Here is a 26,214-nt window from a genome sequence, read left to right as displayed (position 1 = left end):
AACGAGAAACTAGCGTTACCTTTAGGTCAATTCTGTGCTCCGTGTGACAGTATCTCATAGCGCAAATCGAAGATCCCTATAATATTTTGAATCATTCAGTTAAATAGCTTTGCCTGTCTTTGGCCGGGGAGTTTCGAGGAATTCTAAATATGTACTTATACATATATTGGCACCAGAGAATAGCGAATCATGAATATACCTGCCCATAGAAAAAGCCATAACCCATCTTAAAAATATTATCTAAACTATAGATGAACTCTCGCAAATAGGGCATGCAGTTGTTTATATTAGGGTTAAAAGAAAAAACCAAATTTGTTTGCATCGCCGAAGAATTTTTTTTGTTTTCTTTTTGTTTATTTCCGAAATACAGGTTTTCCCCTCTTGAGTGAGGTCAATTTCTTTTCAATCAAGGTTGCTTCTATGTTAGTCAAATATGCCGATTTGCATACGGTTAACTGAAAATACATACCTACATACTTACCATCAAGTCAGCTAAAATAAAAAAAAACATGCATACTTATAAACAACAGCTAATCGATGACAATAACAATATGACAAAAATTAAATTTATGATTTTTTAGTGGGAATACTAGATTGAATTCGAAAGGCTATTTTATGACGGTTCTACACACTATAATTAGTATGCGCTTTTATAGAATGCAAATATGCTCGTATAAGATTTGTGTTTCAATCAATGTTGCCAGATGCACAATCTTAACTGTAAATTACGTTTTTTTCGACACACTACAGTTTTTTAAAACACCTTCTATTTAGTACAAATTAGAGAATTGTTTCGATATTTCCAATTTAAATTAATAAACTAAAACTTCTATTATGGATTTTGGAAGTCAATATTTAATATGAAGAGCAGCGTTGAAGGAGCAGCGATTCTTCTTTTAAAACAAATGGTTTAGGCTTTTCTTTGCATTCAAGTTGCCGCAGCTAATGAGGAGAAAATATTTTCTATGAAACAATTTGAATAAAATAAAAAGTAAACTAGTAATACCAGCACTCTCTCATATTTCAAGAACTAAAGTTTTCTAAAAAAAAAAAAATTCTCAGGTTGTACCAAATTTTAGGAATTTGTGAGAAATAATTAAACAGAAACGTGACTTAAATGTTTCAGTCTATAAAGGCTTTTTGTAAAATTTAAACTGTTTGAGTTATTTAATTTTTCCATTAATAGTTATTTGTTATTTATGTTTAATAAAATTAAAAAAAACCCTTAAGTTTGTAAAAGCTCCCTTTTTTTTTTGGTGGGTTACAGTATTTTTCGAAAATTTGCAGTTTTTTGAAAAAATATCTGGCCACACTGATTTCAACTATGTGCAATGTTCAAAATCTTAATTAAGGTGAGAAATGTACTTTAATCCGATGACGCACAGAAAAGAACCAGAAACGAGTTAAAATGAAATAAAAGTAAATTAAAACTCACAAATAAAATAAAACAAAAAATTGCATGAAATAAAATAGATTGAAGTGAAGGGAGTGAGTAAAACGAAATACAACGAAAAATAAATAAATAAATAAAATTAAAATTAAAATTAAAATAAAAAGAACAGCACAAATAAATAAAAAATAATATAGTACATACCATGCTGGAAACATAGTACAGTAGAACCAAAATGCATTTAACAAAGTGTGATTGAAAAATTTTTGTATGAGTTTTGAATGGTTTGTTTATATTTTTTTGGCATAATAGTACCTTAAAAGGGAACCGACCTGAGTTGTCAGTTACACCTTTTTTAATATATCTTGGGTAGAACCGTTCTCGGCCATGATTTTTTTTTGACGTTTCCCGGCATTTTAAAATCATATAAAACTGAAAATGAGAAAATGGAGTTTTTCAAAATTGTTATTGTTTGAGATTGAAAATGAGAATGTGTGTGTGAGTTTGTGAGTATATTTTAAAATCTTAATGCTTGAAAACGTCAAAAATGCTAAAAGTATCTCTCAGCGGTTCTACCTCGCTATTTAAAAAAAAAAAAATTAAAATAAAAATAAAAATAAAATAGAGTAAAAAAAAAAATAAAAATTATCAAACGAAAAAAGTTAAAAAAAATCATTGCTTGGAATTTTTCATATTACCAATTTTTTTTCTACCAGTTTTTTTCCTAAGCTTCAAAATTTGTGTACAACGTGGCGCAAGAAGTATTGTTCGAAAAAAGTATCGCCCAATCACAAGATAGGTGATCTATAGCATATATACGTACATATATATGTATGTACGAGTTTATGTGATGTAACTCCTCCATTTAAGGGGAAAAAAGACTGAAATTTTGTACCTTGTTGGTCTAGTGTAAACAAAAAGTTCACAGCGGAAACCATCAAGAAAAATTTTGTAAAATGTATAGTTCCTAAAAAACGGATTAAAAACAGTTAATTTTTTTTTTTTTTTAACAGAGCACTTTCCTTACTTGTTTGTACTTTTTTTTTATAATGTGCATTATGTACATACACACATATCTAACAATCACTGCTCACTTTCAAAATTTCGCATATCATTGTTGTGCAGTTACCAAAATTTAACGACATCATTGCGGCAGAACGTACGCCAACACACACTTAGATACATTTGTACCTACATATAAATTTGTTTACACTTTTGCTATTTTTCGCCATAAAAAAGGATAACTTTTCGCAATATCACTTCCGCGCTATTGCGTACATATGTATATATGTAAGTACATACTATGTCACTTCCTTATGTTCTACATAGGGATTCACGTAAATTCTATAGAAATGTCTTAATTAGTAGATAATTATGGAATTTTTCATAAATAAATAATTACCAAAACTTCGACTGCTCTCACTCTGTGAGACACGTAAAACGAGATAAATACTTTTTTATTAGCGAAAAATTGTTTGTTTACTTTGCGCAGCGGTGGTCAATGACACAACAAAACAACCAAAACGAAAAGCTGTTATGTACGTAACAGTTTGCTGTAAAAGATTACAACAGAATTGTATCAAAATAAATGACATGCTGTTGTGATTAACAGCAGCTGCTAACAGAGCATATCATTAACATACACTGCTGCTAATTAGCTTAGCCGGAGAATGTTCGCTTTCAATTGCAATAACATTGCTTAATGGGCTTGACGAGCAAAATCCCAATTTAGTATGTACATACATATGTACACGTAACAGTGGCTTGCCTTAACAGCAGGCTTACCGCAATCAAAAGATTTGTAAATGAAGTACCTGTAAGCCCACTGCTGTTAACTTACATACCTACAACAATCAGCAATATTCTTAACAGCCAGCGAACCATCCTACTCTGCTGACTGACTACCCGCTGCGTGTTAAAGGACTACTGTTCTCGACTTTTAATTCATTCTGACTTGTGCCTTATCTAGTATATTTTATCAACGCTTCAATTAATTGACTGCTCATTCAACAGCACTAAATCTGTTTAAAGATTCCAATATGGTCAAGCTGATTTAGGCAGTGGCAGCGCAGCGCCGCACCGCTCCGCTCCACACCGCACAAACTCGAATGCGGACTCGGAATTACCTGATTACCGGTCTCAGCGACGTTACGCGTTGCTGATGATGACTCGGCTTAAATAACAACGGCGACGACGACGACGACAGCAACTCAGGTATTCTGATCAGAAATAAATTGCAAGCGTCGACGCTAGCAGCAGCGGTTACAGCTTCCAAACAGTCAGTCCGGCGAAGGTGGCAGCGGCTAGCGGCTAGCGGCTAGCAAAACTGATATTTACCTGCTGTGTCGCGCACAAGTCAGACTTCATTCAAAAGTGAGCAGCGCAAGCGAGTAGACGAAAAGCTCTCCGTAACGTTAAAAAGAACATTTCGTAAACGTTGAGTTCAAGTTAAAGTTTTGAAAGCAAAACATAATAAATGTTGACTGAGAATATGTAGCAAGGATAGTAGTTAGATGAAGAAAAAATAATCAAATAAAGAGCGAAATTTATACGAATTTGATAGTTTGAGATTTTTTTTTTTTTAATATTCTAAGAACAAAGTGTGAAAAAAAAACTGTTATAAGTGCGCATGAACTTTTAAGCTAAAGCGTTTAGTATACAAAAACAAACAAATCAAATTTAAACTAAACTCAAGCTAAGCGCTCAAAAACGCAAAGATTTGTGTGTTTTAATTTTTTCATTAAATTAACTACTTAAAAAGCAAAGAAAACTAATCGAATTCTCAATTCGTTTTAATGCTTTGTTTTATCCGTATACTTCGTACGTTCTTTTGAGAAATAAATCAAAGTAAAAAGTTAAGCGCCAAAATGAAAGATCTTGCCAATATGTTTTCATCACGCCGGTATAGCGCAGCCAATACCGATGATACCGAACAGCAACAACAATTGACTGCGAATATACATTCGGCAATGGCGACAACAACGACGACAGGACCTTACACAACAGCGTGCGGTTCGTCGTTGTCGCGCGCCGCTGAAAAGCAGCGTACCAAAAGTTTGCAAGCCAATCGTTCAATGAATCCTGCCGGCATTCTAAGTTCGTTCTTTAATGAACGCAAAAGTAATAAGCGAGCGCGTTCACCAAAATGTAAGTTGAATGAAATTAATATCTGTTTTTTTTTTCTGATTTATGAATGATATTCTGTAAAAGAAAAGTTATGCGACAGAAATGAAAGTTGTAGCAGGAAATTATGAAAGAGTTGGTGAGCTTAAGTACTTAAGTGAAAAAGTGTAATTCATGTGGTGTGTGTTTTTTGGTGTGTACACGATTTTTGATTTTGGAACATGAAATTTTAATTTTTGTTTTACTAATTTCGAATTTTTTTTAATAAATCGGCTAAAGTTTTAAACGCAAAAATGTGTGTTGGATAAGCTTTTTAAAGAAATTATTACAAAATTTTACTTTTAAAAATGAAAAATCAATTCTGAAATGTTAAACAAAAAGAATTGGTTGATAAAATGATTGTAAATCAAGTTAATTTTGTTTTCACAAATATATAATATTAAAATTTTTCTGATTTTTGTTTGTTTTAGTTTCTTTCAGTTTTATTCCATGTAGTCAAAATTTATCTATAGAAATTTTTTAATACAATTTTTCACAAAAATTAAATAAGTTGCAAAAAAAATTAATTTTAATCAAAAAATTTAAAAAATCAAATATAGTTTAAACTTTACTTTTTCTAAATATTTTTCTCTTAATAAAAAATATTTATTTTTTCAGCTCAGAACAATTTTTTGCAATTTTTATGTACTTTTCAAAAGAACTAAAAGTTTGTTTTTAATACATAGGATTTAATTTTTTTTTTTGTGTTTTCATTTTTATTTCATTTTGTCAAAATTTATTTATGTACCGAAATTTTTTAAATACAAATTTGCACAAAAGTAAACATAAAGAAATTTAAAAAATTTAACTAAAATTTAAACCTAACTTTCCTAAATATTTTTTTAACTCAGAAAACCTTGTAATTTTTTTGTAGTTTTCAAAAATAGCAAAAGTATAACAAAACAAGTGTGGCAAATTAAAATCAACGCAGAATGTACAAAAAAAAAATAAAGATAAAATGGTTCGTAGTCATAGTCAAAATAAAGTCGTTTATAAAGTTAGTTGCAGCTTTTTTTGACAGATATTGTATTCCAAAAGCTGTAATAAACTTTAGAGTCGACTTAATTTTGACTTTAACTACGGGCCAATATATTTAAAAATATTATTCTTTTATTTTTTATCATTTTTTGCTCAAAATTTTTTGCGAATTTCTCAAAACAAATAAGAAAAAATAAAAAGTGAGCTTTAATAAAACGAAGTCTTGACTTTTTCTCTTAAAAAATTGTTTTTTTAATTTTTTTGCGAATTCCTTAAAAAAAAAATACGAAAAAAATAATCCTTCATAAAACGAAGTCTTGATCTTTTTACTTAAAATTTGTTTTTTATTTTTTTTTATTGATTTGAAAATTTTCGAATTAATCGTTAGTTTTTTTAAATAAATGCATGTACATAATATAAATTGCGACGCGAAATTTTAGCAAGTCTGTGCAATTTTTCGTTCTTTTGTTTATTTAATATCTATTATTGCTATTATGAAAATTCTTCAAAGTTTCACTTTTTATTCTTAAGAAAAATTTTTGCCATTTTTGAAAAACTATACCGTAGACTTCATAACACTAAAAAAAATGAACCAACAACAATATAATAGGAAGCAAATTTGAACAGACGTCTGTTGCAAGTTTTGCTATTTAAAAATGCAACGCAAAATGCTAGATAAGCACTATTTAAAAAAAAAAAACCAGACAACATCAGCCTTGCTTTCAAGCGAGTAAAGCCGCCAACAACGCGTTGAGTGAAAATTTATCTTTAAAACGACAATGCTAAAGTCAAGAACTTTTCAAACTTTTGCCTGTATGTAAGTATTTATTTCTGTTGTAATATCAATGCAACGCTCAGTCGGCGCTCACCAACTTGCAGCAATCGGCAATGCTGCCTGTCTCTTGAGGTTGAGTAAAAAAAAAAGAAAAAAATAATTTTTATAATATTTTGTAGCAACTTTGTCACCATGACTGTTGCCCCAACTCTGGCTACTGACACTTCCCCCCCCCCCCCCCTCCCCACCTCGTGCGATGCCCGCCAGCGCAAAGAATGCTGTGCTGTGCAGAAATATGTTAAGCCGATTGTGCGAAAGATTGTATATATTCATATGAAAATGCCTCATATTTTATTGCAATATTATGTATGTACAGTCACTCCAGAAGTATTCGTAAATTAGGTTTTTCACAATATTCAAAATGCTTTCCATCATAAATCTTTTTCGTTATATTTCATTTAAAATATAGCTAATTCTATAACAAAAACCATTTAAATCGTTCTTGCAATCTTTGTACAAAATTCATAAAAATTAATCTAACTTAAAAAAATGTGCATCAAAATTTCAAACTTTTTATTCAGAATTTTTAGAAGAAATTTCGGTATGCAGTTTGAAGTAGCTAAAAATTGCCGCTGATTTTTTAGAATTTTTTTTTGTCGAAGGTGTTGCGCATTTGTTTCCATATAAGGCATGAACAAATTCTATGAATAAAAAGTTTGAAATTTTGATGGAAATTTTGTTAAGTTTGATTCATTTTTATGAATTTTGTACAAATTACGAATACTTCTGTGGGTGTCTGTATGTATATTTAATTCTTTTATTTTTATTTACTATCAACTGTGGTATGGTATTTATATTTTAATGCACGCGCGTACTTGAAAAATTTTTTTAAGCGTTTGGATGTTTTTTTTTTTTTTTGTTTGAATTTTGTTTTGCTGTCTTAAGAAAATAAGAAGCACTAACAACCAACTTCTACTGCCATTGGCTGACAATCGGTGGCTGTGTAAGCATCCGACACTTCGCGCCAGCTAAGTTATTTTAAATTTGGCTAAAATATGCGATTTTCTATATTCGAGCTATGCATATAGTTGAAAAAGTCAAGTGTCCGCAGCTGGACGGCAATTTATTTATGTGCATTTATCTAATACGTACATACATATTTATATTACAAAGTTGGTATGCAAATAAACAATTTGAGGTTTACTTTATAGATTTCTTTTTTCATGAGTAGATGTCGAACGCCAATCTGCTAAGAAAGACACGCTTATTTCGCTATGCAAATATTTGCGAATTTCATACATAGTAGATATTTTTCGCACACTCGACCACTCAAAAATGGGTTTGAAGCTTAAAAGTTAAATGAATTTAAAAAAAAGTCGACCAAAATGCGTTAAAAAGTTTTCCATAATTTTCGTTTTTCAACAACAATACGCCTTCTCTGATCTCTTCAGCTTGCTTATTTACTTGCTTTTATTTAGCTTACTATGCTACCTCTAAAATATCTGCTTAACCAATGATATTTTTGCAACTTGCTTATTGCGCGAAATTCTCATTGCCTTTAGCGCTTTTCCCCAAACCAAAAAAAAATAAAAAATAAAATAAAAAATAAAAATTAGCCAAATAAATGCAGAGAATTTCCGTTTTTTAGGTTCACTTTACATTTTCTTTTCAACTCATTCGCTTGACAATTAAATTTTTACGCCGTTAATTCGCGGTCAACATTTTTAACGCTTCTCATTTGATTTTACGCTTATTTTCGAACGTCCTCCAGCTTTTTGGTGGTCAAGTTCAGGGATGTGTACAGAAGTTGTCAGCCAGCCCAGGCGCCTTATTTTCAATATACATACATACATACATACATACATACATACATACATACACACAATATACGCATTCAGATGCCATCGCTTACATAAATAATTATATACAGTGGCGGACGCTGGCATGGGGACAGTAGTTTGTGTGGAACTGTCAAAGCCTAAAATTCTAACACTGCACTCAAAAATTTTCTTGTTGACATTCTTAACCCTCTAATGCACAAAACTATAAAGCTTGAGGATTGAGAATTTTTATTATATTAATAATAATAATTTTTATTATATTTGTTGTTTACATTTTATAATATTTTAATTTTTAATTTTTTATCTCGTTTTTACTGTTTTTACTTTTCTTCGCCAAAATAAACTTATAAACTACTTAAACAAAATTTTTTTTATTTGTCCATATATTTTTTTTATTTCATTTTATATTTTTTATTTATTTTATGACTTTGGTAATTCATTTTATGACTTTTTTTGTAAATATGACAACAATTATTTCTCCTGCGTAGTATTTTAATAAAAGCACTTCCATTAAACCACTTTTCACATCCATACAAATATTTTTTCACGCACTACATCTCTAATTAGCTACCCGCCACTGTACCTATATGCATGCTAGTAACTGCTTGTCACAAGTGTAGGTAAATAAATAAATATATATGTAGTTTACTAAGCAAACAGGTCGCTAAAGCATACTTACAAGCGTGTATGTAAATACAGTGACGAGCAAAACTGTAACATGTTGTAACGCTTTTTATATCAGCCGCCGCTATCTTTCCAAGTTCTACAACATTCATACTTCTGTTGTATATTCTTATTGGTACACCTGTACTTCCTCTCTCATAACGAATTGAAGTCAATCCAACAACAATAATAAAACCAGCTGACAAAAATGTAAATTAAGGCATATGTTACAGTTTTGCACTTACATATTTTTAATAACTTTTTGACAATTTTCACGAAAAAAAAAGAATTGTTAACACAATGTTCAGTATTCTTTTGCTTTTTTTAGTTCCTGGATGCAATTTGGCATACGTTATTTGTATCTCTGTAAAAATTCTGGTGGTACAGCCTCCCATATATCCTTGGTTTGCTTTCATAGCTCATGTACTCCATTCGACGTACTTGGATACTTAGTAAGCTGCGCTTTTAGTTGATTTCGCAAATTTTCGACGAGATTCATATCCGCGGATTGTGAAGGTCATTTCAAAATTTTTGCTTCTGCATCCAGTCTTTGCGAACATATGCAGTATGTTTTGGGTGATTTTTCAGCAGAAACTCTCATTTTTCGACTACATCTTGTAAATTTTGTTGAAATATGAACAGATACTGTTCCTTACGCATAATGCGTACTAACGGACCAACAATATTTTTGAAATACAATCCCAAACTATTATTGACCGACCACTGTGATTCACAGTTTGCCTTACATGATGCGCTTAGGCTTAATTTGGGTCTTTGATCCAATACCATGCCGGGCCATCTAATTGCAAGCGATTAATTTAGTCTTGTCAGACCAATTAACCTTCAATTAATTCTTAAAAGTGCATTTATTTATTGCATACTCTAAGGCCTAACATATCCCAATAGGCAACGGTCCGGTTTTCGTGCGATCCGCACGAGAGTGGTAACTCGCGCACATGTATTTTGATCAAAATGGTTTTTTCTTCTTTTATTATCTATGCCTTTGCGTTCAATTTGACAATTCTTCGCCTCGCTGTCTACTGATTTGCATTCAGTTTTAATACCTTAAGTGCTTCTGTAATAGTGGCTGCAGCGCTACTTGCTACTAAGTTCACAAGATATCGGATCGTAATATTTTTTGGCAGACTTCCTTTGTCCTTATTTAATAACATTTTAGGCTATATTTTTTCTCAGTCTTAACATTTTCATGTGGCGAACTCCACAATTTTTTGCCACTTTTCCTAAGGTCCCGCATTTCCGCAGTAAATCTATTATTTACAATTATGTTTGCTGATTAACCATATTATTTACTGGTAATTACTTCTTGAATAAATTACAATACAGAAAAAAGTCATCTGACTTCCAGCTAATGAAAAGATAACTGTAAAATGCAAAACTGAGAGTGAGTGCAAAACTGTAACATTTGCCTTAATTAACATTTTTGCCTGCTGGTTTTCTTATTGTTGTTGGATTGACTTCAAATCTTTGTGAGAGAGGAAGTAGGGGGGTGTACCAATAAGAATATACAACAAATGTATGAAAGTCGTTGGAACTTGGAAAGATAGCGGTGGCTGAAATAAAAAGTCTTACACCATGTTACAGTTTTGCTCGTCACTGTATGTAATTGGTTGTTTTAATACCATAGGCCTACAAATCACTAGTATTTGTATGTATGAATGTACATATGTGCACTGCAATAACCGAACGCCAGCTGCAAGTGTGGGCCGGCCGCTTGCGAGTATGAGCATGCATATGTATGTGCGAAGCTAGGTATTTACAGTTTCGGCAAGTTTAATGAACTTCAATTTAAAATAGTAATTTATTGATATTCGTTACTTAATATTTTACAGGTTGTGTTGTGGTTTTTTTTTGTGTTGCTTTTTGCTGTTCGAAAAGCTCATTTAAGCTCTATATATTTTTTTTTTTTTGCAAATTTGTAATTAAAGCTGACGGTGGCTAATGCACCACTAGCAACTGGGTCAATGTCACGGTTGTGTTTTTTTTTGTTTTGTTTACGGCTGCAGCAGCAGCACGCGTGGTTTATTCTTATAAACAAAAGATTATAATATATGAACCTAAACCAATCGTATCATATCGTTTGTTAATTAATAAGTGCTAATTGTCGACTAGCGTTAAGAAGTTATGATTTCACGCACATATCAAGGCTTGTAGAGTCACTTGGAAGTGCAAATGTCGTTGCGTGCTTGGCTATGGGCTGGCTGCTGCAGCGAAGTAAAATTGTTATTGGTTGTTGGTTGCATAATGGATTTTTTTTTTGTATTTATTTTGTTTGCAAATTAAATAAAATTAGTTTTGTTTTATTTATTTTTATTCTGGTTGTTTTTTTTTTTGCTTCTTGTTATTTGTTCTAAATTATTTCCTTACTTATAATCATTAATTTAGGGCACGCTTTAGCTTTGCATAAATAATATAATTATAAAAGTTTTAGCATCTTTTGCAACTGCAATCCATTGTTTAGCCATGAGCGTGCGAAAATTCGCGATACAATTTTTCGTTTTTTTTTTTTTTTTGCAAACAATTCATGCAAATTTTTGATAGCATTTCATGAGTAGTTGTGACTTAGCGGCACGGTGGACTTCCTAGCCTTAACATTTTTTTCTTAAACAAACACATATTCTCTTACAAATGTTTATAATATTTTTATTCAGTTACCCAACTGAGACACTGCTAATTCTTATGTATTTGCATTACCGTTTACCAGCGATATACTTATCGCTGCCAGTTAATGTCGGCTGATACATAATTGTTTGAGCTGCTTAAAAATCGGCTTAACGCATCGCAAACCGTTTTGTTCATGTTTATTCAACAGATGGTCAACCAAATTTTTTTTTTTTTTTTTGATTTTTTTTTTTTCAAAACATCATTTGTTTACTCACTATTCGGTAGCATAATAAATTTGCTTTAGTGTCCGGTATGTCCAGTTAGCAGCAATTTAAAATTTGTTAAACATGCGAGTGAGTGTATAAATATTGCACAATTCTTCAAGCTCACCCGCTTTTCTGTCTAGAATAGTAGGTATGAAAACTACGCCATCCAACCAATAAATCATCCATTTTTTTTCTATTCTAGTTAAATAGTTTTCTTTTTTTTTTTTTGATAAACCACATACTCGCTTCAAAGTATTAAAACAAAATCTAAAACTAGGTTTATTTTTAGCGCACTCATCTTCATAAATTTTGCTTGATTTTTTTTTTCAGTTTGCGATTTTTTTTTTTTTTTTTTTGTCAATCTATTGCACTTATGGAGTTTTAACTAATTTATCCTGAAGCTTAATGCCACAGCTCAATATTTATTGTTTTATCTCATCTTAGAACATTAATTCTTGCATGCGCGCTTAAAAAAACTCGCCTTTACTTAAATTTAATTCTTATTTTGAATATTTTTTTTTTCATTTAATTTTTTCATATTAAAGATGATTTATTATTCAAGCTATGATATAGCTTTCAACTTTGCGTTTTTTTTTGCCTGTTTTAAAAATTCTTTACTTCAAATTTATGCGAAACAAATTGTACACGTGCGAGAATTCGTTCCGCTACTAAATATAGCGGCAACATTTTTGCGCGTTGGAAATTGTTTGTTGCCAAATAGAAAAGCTATTAGGAAATATGAAAAAATCTATGCATTTTATTTAGGCAGTGGTATGTTATTAGTTAAAGTACTCAAATAGTTACTTTCGAATTTCCCCTTGAGAAAATCATGATATTCAGGCTCCCTCAAATTGAGCATGCAAGCTTTAGAAATCGATATTCTACAATATTGACTGATTTGCCTCCTCACTGTTTTGAGAAATTTATGACTTCTAAGCTTTCTCAAATTGAGAATGAGCTTTTTTAAATAAGTTTGTTTTGCAAATTTCATGCCCTTTAAACATTCTCAAATTGAGAGTGAGATTTTTCTAAATAAGCAAAAGTGTGCCTTGGAAAATTTTTTAATACCTTTAAGAATCGACATTCCACAACATTCACTGATTTGTCTCATTACCATGAGAAGTTCATGACTTTTAAGCTTTCTGAAATCGAGAATGAGCTTTTTCTAAATAAGCAAATGTGAGCCTCAGAAAATGCTCAAACCGTTGAGAATCGATATTCCACAAGACTCACTGATTTGCCCACTGCCTTGAGAAATTCATGACTTCGAAGCTTTCTCAAGCTCTTATCGTTCGAATCTCTAAGATCGGGTTTTAGCAGCCGCATCTTTATGATTATTTTCCACATAAAAAAGCTCAACTTCAATGGGGATTTCATATTTTTAACCGACTTCAAAAAATAGTAAGTTTACCAATTCAGCGGAATATTTTTTTTTTAATAGTATGTTACCGCATAACATTGGACCATGTGAACCATTTTCGATAATTTTTTTTCGGAAATGTGGTTATTTACATTTTTTTGTTTTACTTAATTTTTATTTCAATTTTTAACCGACTTCAAAAAAAGTAGGAGGAAATTTATTGGAATATTTTTTTTTTTATGTATATTACCGCATAACTTTGGACCACGATTTCGAACCCTTTTTTATCGGAAAAGTGGTTCCTCAAGGGGTTGTTAAACTTTTTCAAAAAAAAATTATGAACCATATTTTCCTTCTCTTTAGTACTTAAATCACTAGTTGAGTTTGGATTTTTTGAAAAAGCCTTCCTTTTAATTCGGGAGTTGTAATATAAAAATCACGATTTAAAATTAATTTGAATTATGAATGTTTCGTCTGTACTCGACTGATTTATTTTTGATTCGCAAGTAAATTAATATAGTTTTTTTTTTGTAATTAAAATTTGTTATTTGTATTTTTTTCTTTTTTTTTTGCTGAAACTTGTTAAAATCTTACACCAAATTCATTTTTAAATCTATTGAGTGTTCATTTTACTATTTGTTTTTATTTTTTTATTTTTTATTATTTTCTTTGTTTGTTGCAACTAACAAACAATTTTTTTACTTTATTTTTATTTAAATTTTATTTAAAAAAAATCGTGTTACTATACTTTAAAAATAGCGGTTTAAAACCTATCTTAAAAATTTTCGTGTTTATTTCTTTTTTGTTATTGCCACTTTGTAAAAATCTTATTTATTACTATTTTTGCAAAAAAAATACAAACAAATTTAGGCTTCTCCGTTAACCATTATGGAAACAACTGTATTAAATTTTTTCTTTTGTATTCACTAAAGAATTAAAAGCATTTTGATTAAAAATAAAAAAATATTCCAAGCACTAAAATTAAGTTAATTGCATTCTCACACTTCTTTTCTATGTTATTCAATATACAATTGCATGCAATTTACAATTACTTGCAGTTTACTGCATGCATGAAAACACCACACACATTTATTTACATACATACATACTACGAGTGAGTATGTTGATTTGTATTGCACCGCAAATGACTTTTCAATTGCCGCGCAAAATTGCCCAATGGCCACAACTTATTGTCATTGCGGCATATGGCTATACATACATATGTATGTACATATTGCTATTGCATGCAAGCAAGTGTTGCTACTTTTGAGACGGCATGACGAAAAGCAAATGCTGCACAAAGCATTAAAAAATTATGAATGGTAAACTGCACAACATTTATTTATTACTGTTCAATACAGCACTTACTTTAGTTGAGTTAACTAAAATAAATTTAAAAATAAAATTTGAAAAATTTTTACAGCGGCTGATTGATCAGAGAAGTCTCCGAGTTACTCCTCGTATATGTATGTATGTATAGGTATGTCTATCATTAGGTAGTGTGCCAAAAAATCAAAAAAAAAAAAGCGCATTGTAATCACTTGGATGCCGTGCCACTCAATGTATGTAATTGTTATTAAGCTGGTGCTGTTGTTGTTGGCCTATAGGCTGTTACAGCAAAAGTTAAATTTTTGTTTGGTCATAAGAATAGTGTGACGAAAACTGCAAATATAAAAATCATTCAGATATTAAATATTATGAAATGCACAATTCAGACTATGGAAAGTTGTATGCTTAGATTTGCGCTCACTGTTTGCGAGCTACAAAATTTCATTTAAGAATTCAAGCAAAGTTAAAAGTTAAATGTTAATAAAGAAAGGCAAACACTTGACAAATAGCTTAATGAGCGCTCAACCCACGAAATGTAAATAAATATGAAATTTGTAGGCAGAACAGCTGTTGCCCGTTGGAGCGCAGTGTGAATATTGTATCGAAAATCGATAAGGAACACCTGCTGGAGCATACATACATACATACATACATACATGTTATTATAGTATGGCGTCTACTATACTACTACTACAGCTTAATTAAGTGCGAAGCGTGCTTGCTAAAAGGGATATGCGATATGCGCTTTTGCAAAATATATTTTTAAATACACATGTTTAGATATAGAAAAACACGTTCCAAAACTGAATTTGGCTTGGCGAAAAAACGTGCTTCTTGTTCGTCTCTTTCTCTCTATATAATGTTGTGCCACCTCATATTCGGTCAGTGCCCGTAAGTAGTGTGACAATAATATATTAATTTATATACAAATTTGGGCACGTAAACAATTTTCAAGCATACTTATTTGTCAACTGTTAATAACGCCTACGATTATTAGAAAACATATTTAAGGCATTATGATATTCTAACAAGCCACTTTGGTTTTGTAGGAATTCAGTTATACATATGTATGTTTTATTGCATTTGTGCTTTACACATTTGCGGACTAAGTTAGTATGTGATAGATTGCTGACTATCAGTTGTTTATATACTACATACACTAGGCGACAAATGAAGGTGTACACCTTCCTCTAATATAATATTCACAATTATTTTCAAGAAATATTTGCTGCATTAGTAATTTATGGAAATATATTTCATTCTATAATATATACAGTGCCGGACAAAAGTATTGGCACAGAGAATTTTTCGCAATATATGCAAAGTTTTTTATTATAATTTATTTTCAATATATTTTAATAAAAATATAGTTCGTACTTCACCAAAAAACATAAAAACAAAATCTCTAAACTTTGTGCAAAACTCAGGAAAATTCAATAAATTTGCATACTAATTTACAACTTCTTATTCAGATTTTTTAGAAAAACTCTAAGTATGTAGTTTTATAGCCCAACTAATTTTAGTATAACAAAGTGCAAGTTTGAAGTATCTAAAAAATTGCGTTGATTTTTGGACATTTTTTTAATAGAAGGTGTTGCTCATTTTCTCCATACAAAAAATAATTGTCGAACATACTTTGTACGGAAGAACCTGACTGAAAAAAAATTGCCAAAAACCATTGCGATTTTTTAGCACCTTCAAGCAGGCACTTTGTTATACTAAAATTAGTTGAGCTATAAAACTGCATACTTAGAATTTTTCTAAAAAATCTGAATAGAAAGTTGCAAATAAGCATGCAAATTTATTGAATTTTCCTGAGTTTTGCACAAAATTTAAAGATTTAGTTTTTATGTTTTTTGGTGTAGGACGAACTATATATTTATAAAAAATCATCGAAAATAAATTGGAATAAAAAACTGTTCAGATATTGCGAAAAATTCTCTGTGCCAATACTTTTGTCCGGCACTGTATGTATGTATAAAGTGCACAAAACTTCAAAAATTTTCATAAAAGTTTTCAACTTTTTACTCGGAATTTCTAGAAAATTTTCAATTCCATTCAATGAAGTGCAAGCTTCAAACGGCTAAAAAATTCCGTTGATTTTTGAGAATTTTTTTTTTTTTTGTGACGGATTTTTACACTTCTTTCCATATAATAATAATAGATTGGCGCTTACACATATGTTATTGTTTTGCCGAGCTTCTCCTCCGATTTGTGGTGTGCGCCTTGATGTTGTCGAATTGCTTATGAAATAAAATGTGGGAGACCGTTTGCACTCGTTATATAACAAGTAATTTTTAGCAAAAAAAAAACGACTTGAACTCCCATATAAAAAATATATATATATATATATCTCATGATCCACTGATCGGATCTCAACCAGATTAGTATGGGACCACCTCTGAGATCGGTTGACGTGGTTCAAAGTTATGTGGTAACATATATAAAAAAATAAATAAAAAATAATAATAATATTCCGACGAACTGATAACCTCCACCTTTTTTGGAAGTCGGTTAAAAAAAAAACTGCAAAAGCAGTCTCCAAAAAAAAAAGTCTCAAAAATCAAGGCGATTTTTTAGCGGGTTGAAACTTTGGATTAATTGTAAGGGAAATATTTGCATTTGCTCTAGTAGAGATGGAAGGAAATGCGTTTTATAAATAACCTGAAAAGAAAAGTTCAATGTCATCGCTTGTGATGGATGTCAGAATGTTGAGGTTAAATGTTTGGTAAGTTTTTAAGCTAAGATAGATGCAAATATTTAGAGTAATTTGCGTTGCTTTTATTGCCAAATAGAAGAAAATCTTAAAAGAAGTGGCTACATTTTTATTTCTTTCTTTATACAATATATATATTTTTTTTTAACTTAGAGTAACTTAGAGAGCACTGATCCATAGGTTGAACAACTCAGCATAAAAATGAAGCGAATAGTCTCTTAAAGGGGGTATGTAGACCCTGGCTAGAATTTTGCATTAAATAGCCTCACACTAAGGGCGTTTGCTTCAAACGCCGACTCATAATGACTCTACTTACCACTTAAATAAGCTCACAATAGACGATTCAATTGTATATCAATGAGTTTCCATCTTTTGCGCTGGCATAGTGGACAGGGTCAGTCTAGCAGTCAACGTGAGTTTAGCATTGAAATTTTATCAGGCAATTTGTGTGTAGTGCCAGCTATAAACTGCACTTTATGTTTACTGAAGCGCTACAAATGCGTGAACAATAAGCCCTAATGCCACACCTATTCAACTAAATTTGGTGCTGGTGAAACCTAGCTATAATTCGTATAAATAATTATAATTCTTACATATTTATAATGCAAAATTTATGCCATACGTATTAGTGTAAAGAAAAATTTCAAATGTAAACAAATAATTTAAAATATAAACAATATTTTAGAAGTAATTTGCATACACATTTTTCACAGATATTTAAATTTATTGGACCGGCAATGACGTCAATTGACTTTTGAGCAACTCTAAAATGTTTTACATAAATATTTACAGCATTTAACTTTTACTTAACATTTTTAATTAATTTTTTTTTAATTTTTTAAGCATTTGCTTATAATAATTTCCTGCGCAAAGCTCAATTCCGATCACTGTGAAATTAAACAAATTTTGTTTTCACTGCATACATACATACATGAATATAAACAAAACATTTAATTTTTACCTAAATTTTTTTTTTAATTTTAATTATTTTTTTGAAGGCATTAACGCCTTTTTTCATTCAAATGCTGATCACTTTTAAGTGAAACAAATTCAAAAAAAAAATTACATATTTATCTATTTTGTTTTCACTACTTACTTGAATATAAACACAACATTTAACTTTTATTTGAATTAATAAATAATTTTTTGACGTCAGTAACTTCTTTTTTTTTATTAATGAAGCATTTGTTTTTGATAATTTTCTGCGCAAAAACAACTTTGGAATGAAATAATTTAAAATTAATATTATTTGTTTATTTATCGATTTCATTTTGTTTTTGTTCTTGTTGCGAAATCAAGCAGACAGCCAAAAATGCCGAGTCATTACAAATCAATAATTTACAAATTGCTAATGAGCAGTTTCAATTAAAAACAAGAATGGCAACAAACTTGTTTGAACAGCGCGCGATGAGTCAGAAAAATGTTGTAAAATCATTGCTACCAAAACGCTTTTTTCTGCGCGGTGGGTGGCTAGAATTTTTTTTTATTTTTCAGCCTAGCATGCCATGTGCCATCAGCGGCATTGATAATATCTGGAAAAAACATTTCCATACATCAATTTGTAAGAACAACATATTGACAAAGCACCAACCACGCGGATGTCTGGTTTTCTATATATTTTTTTTTTTATTATTTTAATTTTTGCGACTTTGTCTTTCAAATTCCTAGGAACACCAACGTCGTTGCCGCCAACTAACTACTTAACTACCAAATTCTAAGCGTGAGACAAATTAATTAATTCAAAGCATTTTTCGCTATGCGACAACTTGCCTTTGGCGGCAGTCTCGAACATTCGCTGACTCAATAGAATCAATAAAATTGATTGGTAAGGAATCAAACACGCCATTAGTCAAGTAGCAAAAACAAAAAAAAAATATATATATATAAAAAAAAAATACAAAAAAAATATTTTAACTAAAAAAACGCAAAAATGCTAGTAAAAAAAATATTTTTAGAAGTCGCACCAGTTTTAACATAAACTAACAAGTTTGGTTGGCGGCGGTTGCGGCTAGGCATACGCACTGGTTGGTACGAGTGCTAGCACCAGCTATTCAGCGATGTTGTCAATTTCGACCAGCAGTCTGTTAAGGCAAAATCAACATTGAAGTAGAATCGAGGTGGCGTGTTCGCATGCGCAGCAGCGCTTCAGGCACGAGACGGACGACAAGCAATAATTATGATGGACGGACAAACGGACAAATGGATAAGCAGCAGCTTTGTCACCTTTTGTTTATTGTCATACAACTATTTTGTAGTTTGGCTTTGTTAAACAACTTTTTTTCTCATTTGATTTGTGGCATCTTCGAAAGGTTGAAAGACAGCCCAGGCCGCTTGTTTTAAACAAACAAACCGGAAAAAAAACAGCTTACTTTATTAAATGGTATTGTATGCTAATTTCATGCATAGATTTTATTTGGTTTTGCTATTTTTCCTCTAAAATTTTCGATTTTTTTTTTTTCTTGTTTATAGCTCGCTCCATGTCGCCGAAATGTCTTCAGCGCGTTAATGTCATTGATAGGAAGTGCTTATCGCCGCTTTCTTTACACGCCCTCTTTCTCAGAAAAAATAAGATATCTAATTTTGTATGAGTATTATGAAATCATAAAGGGCAGTTAGATCATTATTTAACAAGTTGGTGCCAGATGTCTGCCATTGTATGAGGGGAAGTACGCCCTTTTTGTTTTAATTTTAATTTTTTTTTTTAAATAAAATTTGATTACAACTTCAGCAGTCATATTTATTTGGTTTAATAGACTACTTTGTATTTTTGATTGTAGCCTGTTACACCTCATAGCGGGGTTATAAACACAGAGTCTAAGATATAGCAAACTTATCAAAAAATTAATAAACTAAAAGTTAATGATGGGATCGAGTGGAGTCGGAGTCTTCTACCATTATCCCTCCGCCAACACCAAGTATAAGCTACCAGACATCTGTTTTTCAGACAGTTATGGCTGCCATTAGAAAGAAAAAAATATACGCTACTGCAGAGTGCAACGTCAAAAGTGGGGCTAAGCAATCAGGACATGAGCTCATTGATGTGGCGCTCAAAATCTAATCTAACTGTTAGCCTATAGTAAAAGCCTTTTTCCTGGAGATTAGCTGCACAAATTTTTATTTGAAGCAGTTAGAAAAAATATTTAATCCTTTTTTTAATTTTTTGAACTACAAATGTTTTTTTATTTATTTGTCAACAATTTTTTTTATTTAAATTTTTTAAAGATTTCAATGACTTTTTAGTTGATCTTTTTGGGCCTGCGAACACCCTATATTAAGAGTTTTATTTTTTATTAATATTTATGTTTAAAATTTGTATATGCTTTTATCAAATTATGATCATATGAATTAATTTTTTTTAAACCCTTTGTTAATCTATATTTACAATTTTTTTCTAAATTTAAATTTTTTTATTTTTTATTATTTTATGCTTAGAAATTTTTTTCTTAAACTTTTTACTTGATTTTTGTGAAATTATTTCTTAGATCCTGTGAAATCCTTTTCTTACGATTTTCGTTTTATTTTCGCTCGCGAAATTTCTATAATAATAATAAGAGATTGGCGCTTACACATATGTTAGTGTTTGGCCGAGCGAAATCTCTATAAAGTATTTAAGAATTGTTTTTGTTTTATTATAAAATTGAGTGCATTCCCTCACGACTTTCTAGTTAGTAGATTATTAAAATTATTTATAGCCCAAGCGTGTGCTGAATAGCTGTACAGACAGCGTACGATGAAGCCACATACATATATGTAATTAAATTAAAACAAAAATACAACAAAGATTATAACAAAAACTTTTTGAAAAAAAAAAAATGCAAATTTTTAAGAATAACGCAAGCGTTTAATAAAAGTTAAAATTTTCAAGAGAAATGCAAAATTCCAAAAAAATTCAAATTTTCCAAAAGAATAAATTAAAAGCTTCCAAAAAAATTCAACATTTCAAAACAATATAAGTTTTCAAAGAAATGCAATTTTTTTAATTCAAATTTTCAATAAAAATCAAAATTTTCAAGAAAAATATAAATTGAAACAAAAAATCCAGCAAATATACTTACAAAATATTTTTGTAATAGCAAAAACAAGAAAATTGCAAATTTTAAAGAAAAACAAACATTTTCAATGAAAAAACTCAAATTTAAAAATGCAAACATCCGAAAAACTGCAAATTTTCAGCAAAAACCAAGTTTCCGAAAAATCCTAATTATCAAAAAAATCTAATTTTCAAAAAATGAAATTTTAAGTTTTCAAGAAATATACAAATTGAATCAAAAATCCAGCAAAAAGGTTACAAAATATTTTTGTAATATCAAAAACAAAAAAATGCATATTTTAAAGACGAAAATACGTTTTTTTTATAAAAAGCCATCAAATTTAAAAATTCAAATCTCCGAAGAACACAAATTAAAAAAGTTCAAATTTCAAAAAATTACAGATATCTATAAAAAAATCAATTTAAAAAATCTAGTTTAAAAAATTCGAATTTTCATATAAATTCTAGTTTTAAGGTAAAAATTGTAAATTAAAAAGCAAAAACGCTTAGTTGAGCAGTAGGTTCCACGATTTTAGCGATATTTGGGGTTAGAGCAATTCCACAGCCAGATTTGGATTTAGCACCAAAAAAAATCTACGAGAAAAAATTCTAAATTTGCCAAGCTGCATCGTGTTTCATATTTCGATGCTTGTTTTACTCGACAATACCTACCCGAAAATTAGTACAACTTTCCAGTTATTTTGGAATGCCGCACGGTGTAATCAGTTACAGTTTTGGCAAATTTATTTATAAACGAAAACAGCAGACCACACAGGCGTTAAAAAAATCTAAAAAGAAAAATAAAAAAACTAAAAAAAAAAATTAAAAAAAAAAACAAAGTCAACATTTGTTTGGCGTGAGAATTTAACGCCCACACACATTTGTTTACAAGCTACAATGTTTTGCTTATATTTTTGTTTTGTTTTTTTTCCGCCAATTTAAACACGCTCATTAAAAAAACATTTCACGACTCCAGCTGACTCTGTAAAAAGCGCATGCGGGCGCACGACGTGCGCTGTGGCGTACAAATTAACGTACGACTGCGGGCAATTATGAGCGTAGATAATTTTTTCTGTTTTTTTTTTTGTTTTCCTTTTTTTCTGATTTATATTTTTTTGTTTTTATTTTGTTGCTACTTTTCAAACTCTAAGACATAGTTTGCAACTTTTAACGGCAACAACTATAAAGAAACACGTCTACTACTATAATTGCAAATGTACATATTTACATATGTATGGATATGTTTAAATTTCACTCCCCCGCCTTCGAACTGTAACTATGCAAACTGTTGGCTATGCAAATCACTCTTCAGAAATTCTATAACAAAATCACGATAGCTTGTGTGAACAGCTATTGTCAATCAAGCTGCCAACTACCTTTATAAATCGTACGTGTTCTACAAAAGTGTATTAACTCGCAGTTTGTCACTTTTGATATTTGGTGCTAAAAATGTTCGCAATGTTATGTTGCTACAAAAACCTATATTAAAAGCGCTCTTCTCCAAGCGAGCAACACGCGCTTTTTCTTTCTGCCTTCTTCTTATCATAGGAAATTTTGAGTTAATTAACATTTGAAGAACGCGTGCGATTTGTACATATGAACATGCTGTAGATGCTTATAAATTTACATAAATAACTATTAGCATTTCATCATTATAGCCGTATAAGTGTTTGCTTAATTGCTGATTTGGCGTGAATTTTGATTTCCTACAAACTGACAGGGAAAATTAAGTTTTAATAAAAAAAAAAAAAAATCGCTAATAAATAATATGAAGAGCAGCTATATATGCACATACGTATGTGCATACATAGCTCGCACTACCTTTTACCACATCTGTCTTATTCTGTATTTATGGCTCGCACTTTGTGAGACATCGCCACAAAATTTGCAAACTTCTTGTTTTACGACATTTTTTCTTAATTTTTTTTTTATCGCATAAAATAACATTCTTGATTACGTATGTATAAAAATTCGCTACCGGCATCTTGTTGCTGGTAAATTATCAGCGATAGCCAGCCGTATTTATATGCCTAACACGTGTGTAGTAATTCTTGAGGATTAGTGGAAACTTTCTGCATAATTGACTCAACATCATAAATTAGCACACCCATTTTGAAAGTCATGCGACAAGAAACAGGTAATAGGATTCACATAATGAGCATGTAGTAAGAGAATCAGCGGGACACATTGGCGCACCGCTGGATTGTGGCTGCAGGATGGCAGCACTATTACTTAATGGCTTAAAAAAAATGCAGGCTTGCAATTCTGAGGTTGTTAAAAAGTAGCAGGCATTTGAGCAGCCCACTTAAAAAATTTTAGCATTTTTAGGCACTTAATTGTAATATGTAGATAAATAAATCCGCTTAAGTGCACTCATTGAGGCACTTAAACCAAAATTCGCTTAACTGCGTCTATATATTTTCTGATTTATACTTAGCTTAACTCAAGAAAAGAAAAATAAGTAGCTGTAGTTGGACCTAAGACACTTGAGCCAAATACATTTAAACCAAATGTTTAACCGAGATGCGCTTAAGCCAACAATCTTATGAGATTTCATGATGAGATCACTTTTTCGGCAATTTTATATATGTACTAGTGCTCAGGGTGTACGTAAGAATACGTCTCTTAGCCAATAGTTAAAAAATTACTTTAGTCGTAATTGCACGTTTAAACGCCCAATTAAAAAAAATTGTTTTCCAAAAAAATGGTACTTTCCTTAAACTCAAAACTTCAAAAAGAAGTATTTCTTGCGGAATTTTCTCAGTTTTCGAGCCTTTTTCCATTTTAAGAAAAGTCGTTTACATACATATATACATTTTTGATATATAAACTAATCTAATCAAAAAAGCCACTTGGAATTTTAAATGAAATTGCTTTCTTCCAACAATAAAAACTAATTTTGTTTTGAAAAAAATTAATCAACAAAAAAAAGTCCCAAAAATGTTTGCAGTTCAGCAAATAATATGGAAAAATAAGTAAAAATTTTTAAAAAACTAAAAAAAAAATGTTTGTAAATCAGCAAAAGTTGCAAAGATTTTCGTATTTTTCGAGCTTTTTTTCAAGTAAAATGAAGAATGCCTACTATCTATTAATATTTTTGATATTTTTTTTTAAGAAAGATAATAAATAGATTTTTTTTTCAGAAAAATGGTTAATATTTTAAGAAAAAACAAAACGCAAAAAATTATAGTTCTTTTTCCAAGAATATTTCTAATACAATTTTTTTGAAGTTATTAAAAATTATTTTTAATAAATAAATCAAATTGCATACATTACACATTACGTCACAAAGGCCCCTACCAACAAATTTTTTATTTTACAGGAGAAGCAAAAAACATTATAAAATGAGTATCAAACACAGGTAGGGCTTTTTAAAAAGGGGCATGTTTAAAGTTTTTATTGAAGATGTATTTTAATACATTTCACCAAAATCTGTGAAATACGAAGTTTCGAAAAAAGTGTTGGTTAGGGTCTTTAAAAAAAAAAAAAAAACAACAATTTTTTTCCTTAAAAAGGTTTTTGGTTTTCTCTATCTAGAATGATGCCAAATATCGGCGATCCTAAACATAGTAGGAGAGTATTTCTTAGTAGAATGGTCAGCTCAGTCTTACTCTACGATGCGAACTATGAAAATATACTCACATCTGGGTATCGCCTAAGCGCGCTAAGGACTATTTGTCGATTCCGAAAAATATCTGATGAAGCATCCTTCGTAATTGCCGGACTGATTTCGATAGATATCCTGACAAACGAGATGCACAGGGCGTACCTACAAGCGTATATCTGTGGATTTGAACCGAAAAGAAGTCGCTCTATAAAAATATTGCAAAAGCGTCGAGAAGAATGGGAAAAGTCGTGCATACCACTATGCCGGTATAGTAGTACTCATGAGAGTTCCCTCTTCACGGGCGTTATCCCAGCAAACAAAAAAAAAAACCCCCTTCAACGATGATTTTTGTCAACACTCTAACTACATAGCCAATAATTTTATGTGCGCATGCGTAAATCTTTTTTTGTTTGTATTTGGAGATCTGTATCGTCATTAGATTTGATACTGGGACGTTGAAATTGCAGAGAAATCAACTTCAAAGCACCGCTCACGCCAGCCACCTAATGCTATTTGCACTTCTTCAAACAAAAAATGGGTTATTTTTCTCACATTTTTGAAAGTACACTCACGCACTTGGTGAATTACCAAGAAATGAGATTAAAAAAAAAAATAATAATTAAAATGAAAATAGGTAAACAATTTGCTTACGAACAAACAGTTGGCGACGCTAAGCGTTGCAAGCGCATGAGTTGTCAAACAGCCTTCGTCTTGCATATAAAGTATCACATTAGTGAATTTTACAAACAGATTTATGCGGTTAAATCAGACAACGCATCGGATTATAGTGTCATATTACTATGTACACTTCATAAAATAATTTTAGTGTCATACTGATCTTCCTGAAAGCGATTGAGAGACGGGCGTAAAAATAATGAACAGAAAATTCCCCACCATTTTGGTTTATCGACGTTTTCGGAGCAAAGTGTGCTAGGGGGAATGCATTTGTGCACAGTCATATCTATTACTTTATTGGTGCTGCGGTTCTTAATACGTACAAACATAGTATCTATGTATGTACATTAGGGTGGCTCAAATTGTTCGGACGAAAGTTTTACCACAAATCGCATGGTAGTTTCGGTTTCTATAGATAATTCTATGAGAAAATGTAGAAGAAACTATAAGTCGGAAAAATAAAAAAATAAAATTCTTTTTCTCAAAATTTTATTTTTTCGTTCTATGCTAGTTTTACAAAGTATTAACCTTTGGATACAAAATGCCTTTATTTTAGTTTATAACAATTTTAATTTATTAACCATATTTTCCATGCGAAAATACATTTCGTGTCAAAATTATAAGCGCACCACATATTGACAAGTTTTACCATGTATTTTTTTTTATTAAATTTTAGTAATTTTTTTTTGTAATGATATAATTGAATTAAAAACTAACTTTGTGCGATATTACAAAAAAACAATCAGCAAACTGTGGTAAAAAATTCAAGCTTTTTAGTTGAATTTCTTAGACAGTCTTTG

General features: G+C 30.6%; 1 protein-coding gene across 4 annotated transcripts in view; it reads left to right on the top strand.

Moving 5' to 3' along the window:
* LOC118735670 (scavenger receptor class B member 1) overlaps positions 1-26,214 on the top strand; it is a 102,181-nt gene that overhangs the window by 46,230 nt on the left and 29,737 nt on the right. The window contains exon 1 of one of the 4 annotated variants that reach the window (XM_036465574.1): positions 3,651-4,537. The exons of the other annotated variants lie outside the window; for them this stretch is intronic. Coding sequence (XP_036321467.1) covers positions 4,258-4,537 — 280 coding nt within the window. The 5' untranslated portion in view covers positions 3,651-4,257. Of the gene's footprint in view, positions 1-3,650; positions 4,538-26,214 lie in introns of those variants that run through there. 4 annotated transcript variants of the gene reach the window in all.

The sequence above is a fragment of the Rhagoletis pomonella genome, unplaced genomic scaffold (assembly GCF_013731165.1).
Source record: "Rhagoletis pomonella isolate Grant_MI unplaced genomic scaffold, Rhpom_1.0 Rhpom_scaffold_00003, whole genome shotgun sequence".
NCBI classification, from domain to species: domain Eukaryota; kingdom Metazoa; phylum Arthropoda; class Insecta; order Diptera; family Tephritidae; genus Rhagoletis; species Rhagoletis pomonella.
Note: the sequence above shows the minus strand (reverse complement) of the source record. Positions and strands in the feature narration are given on the sequence as shown.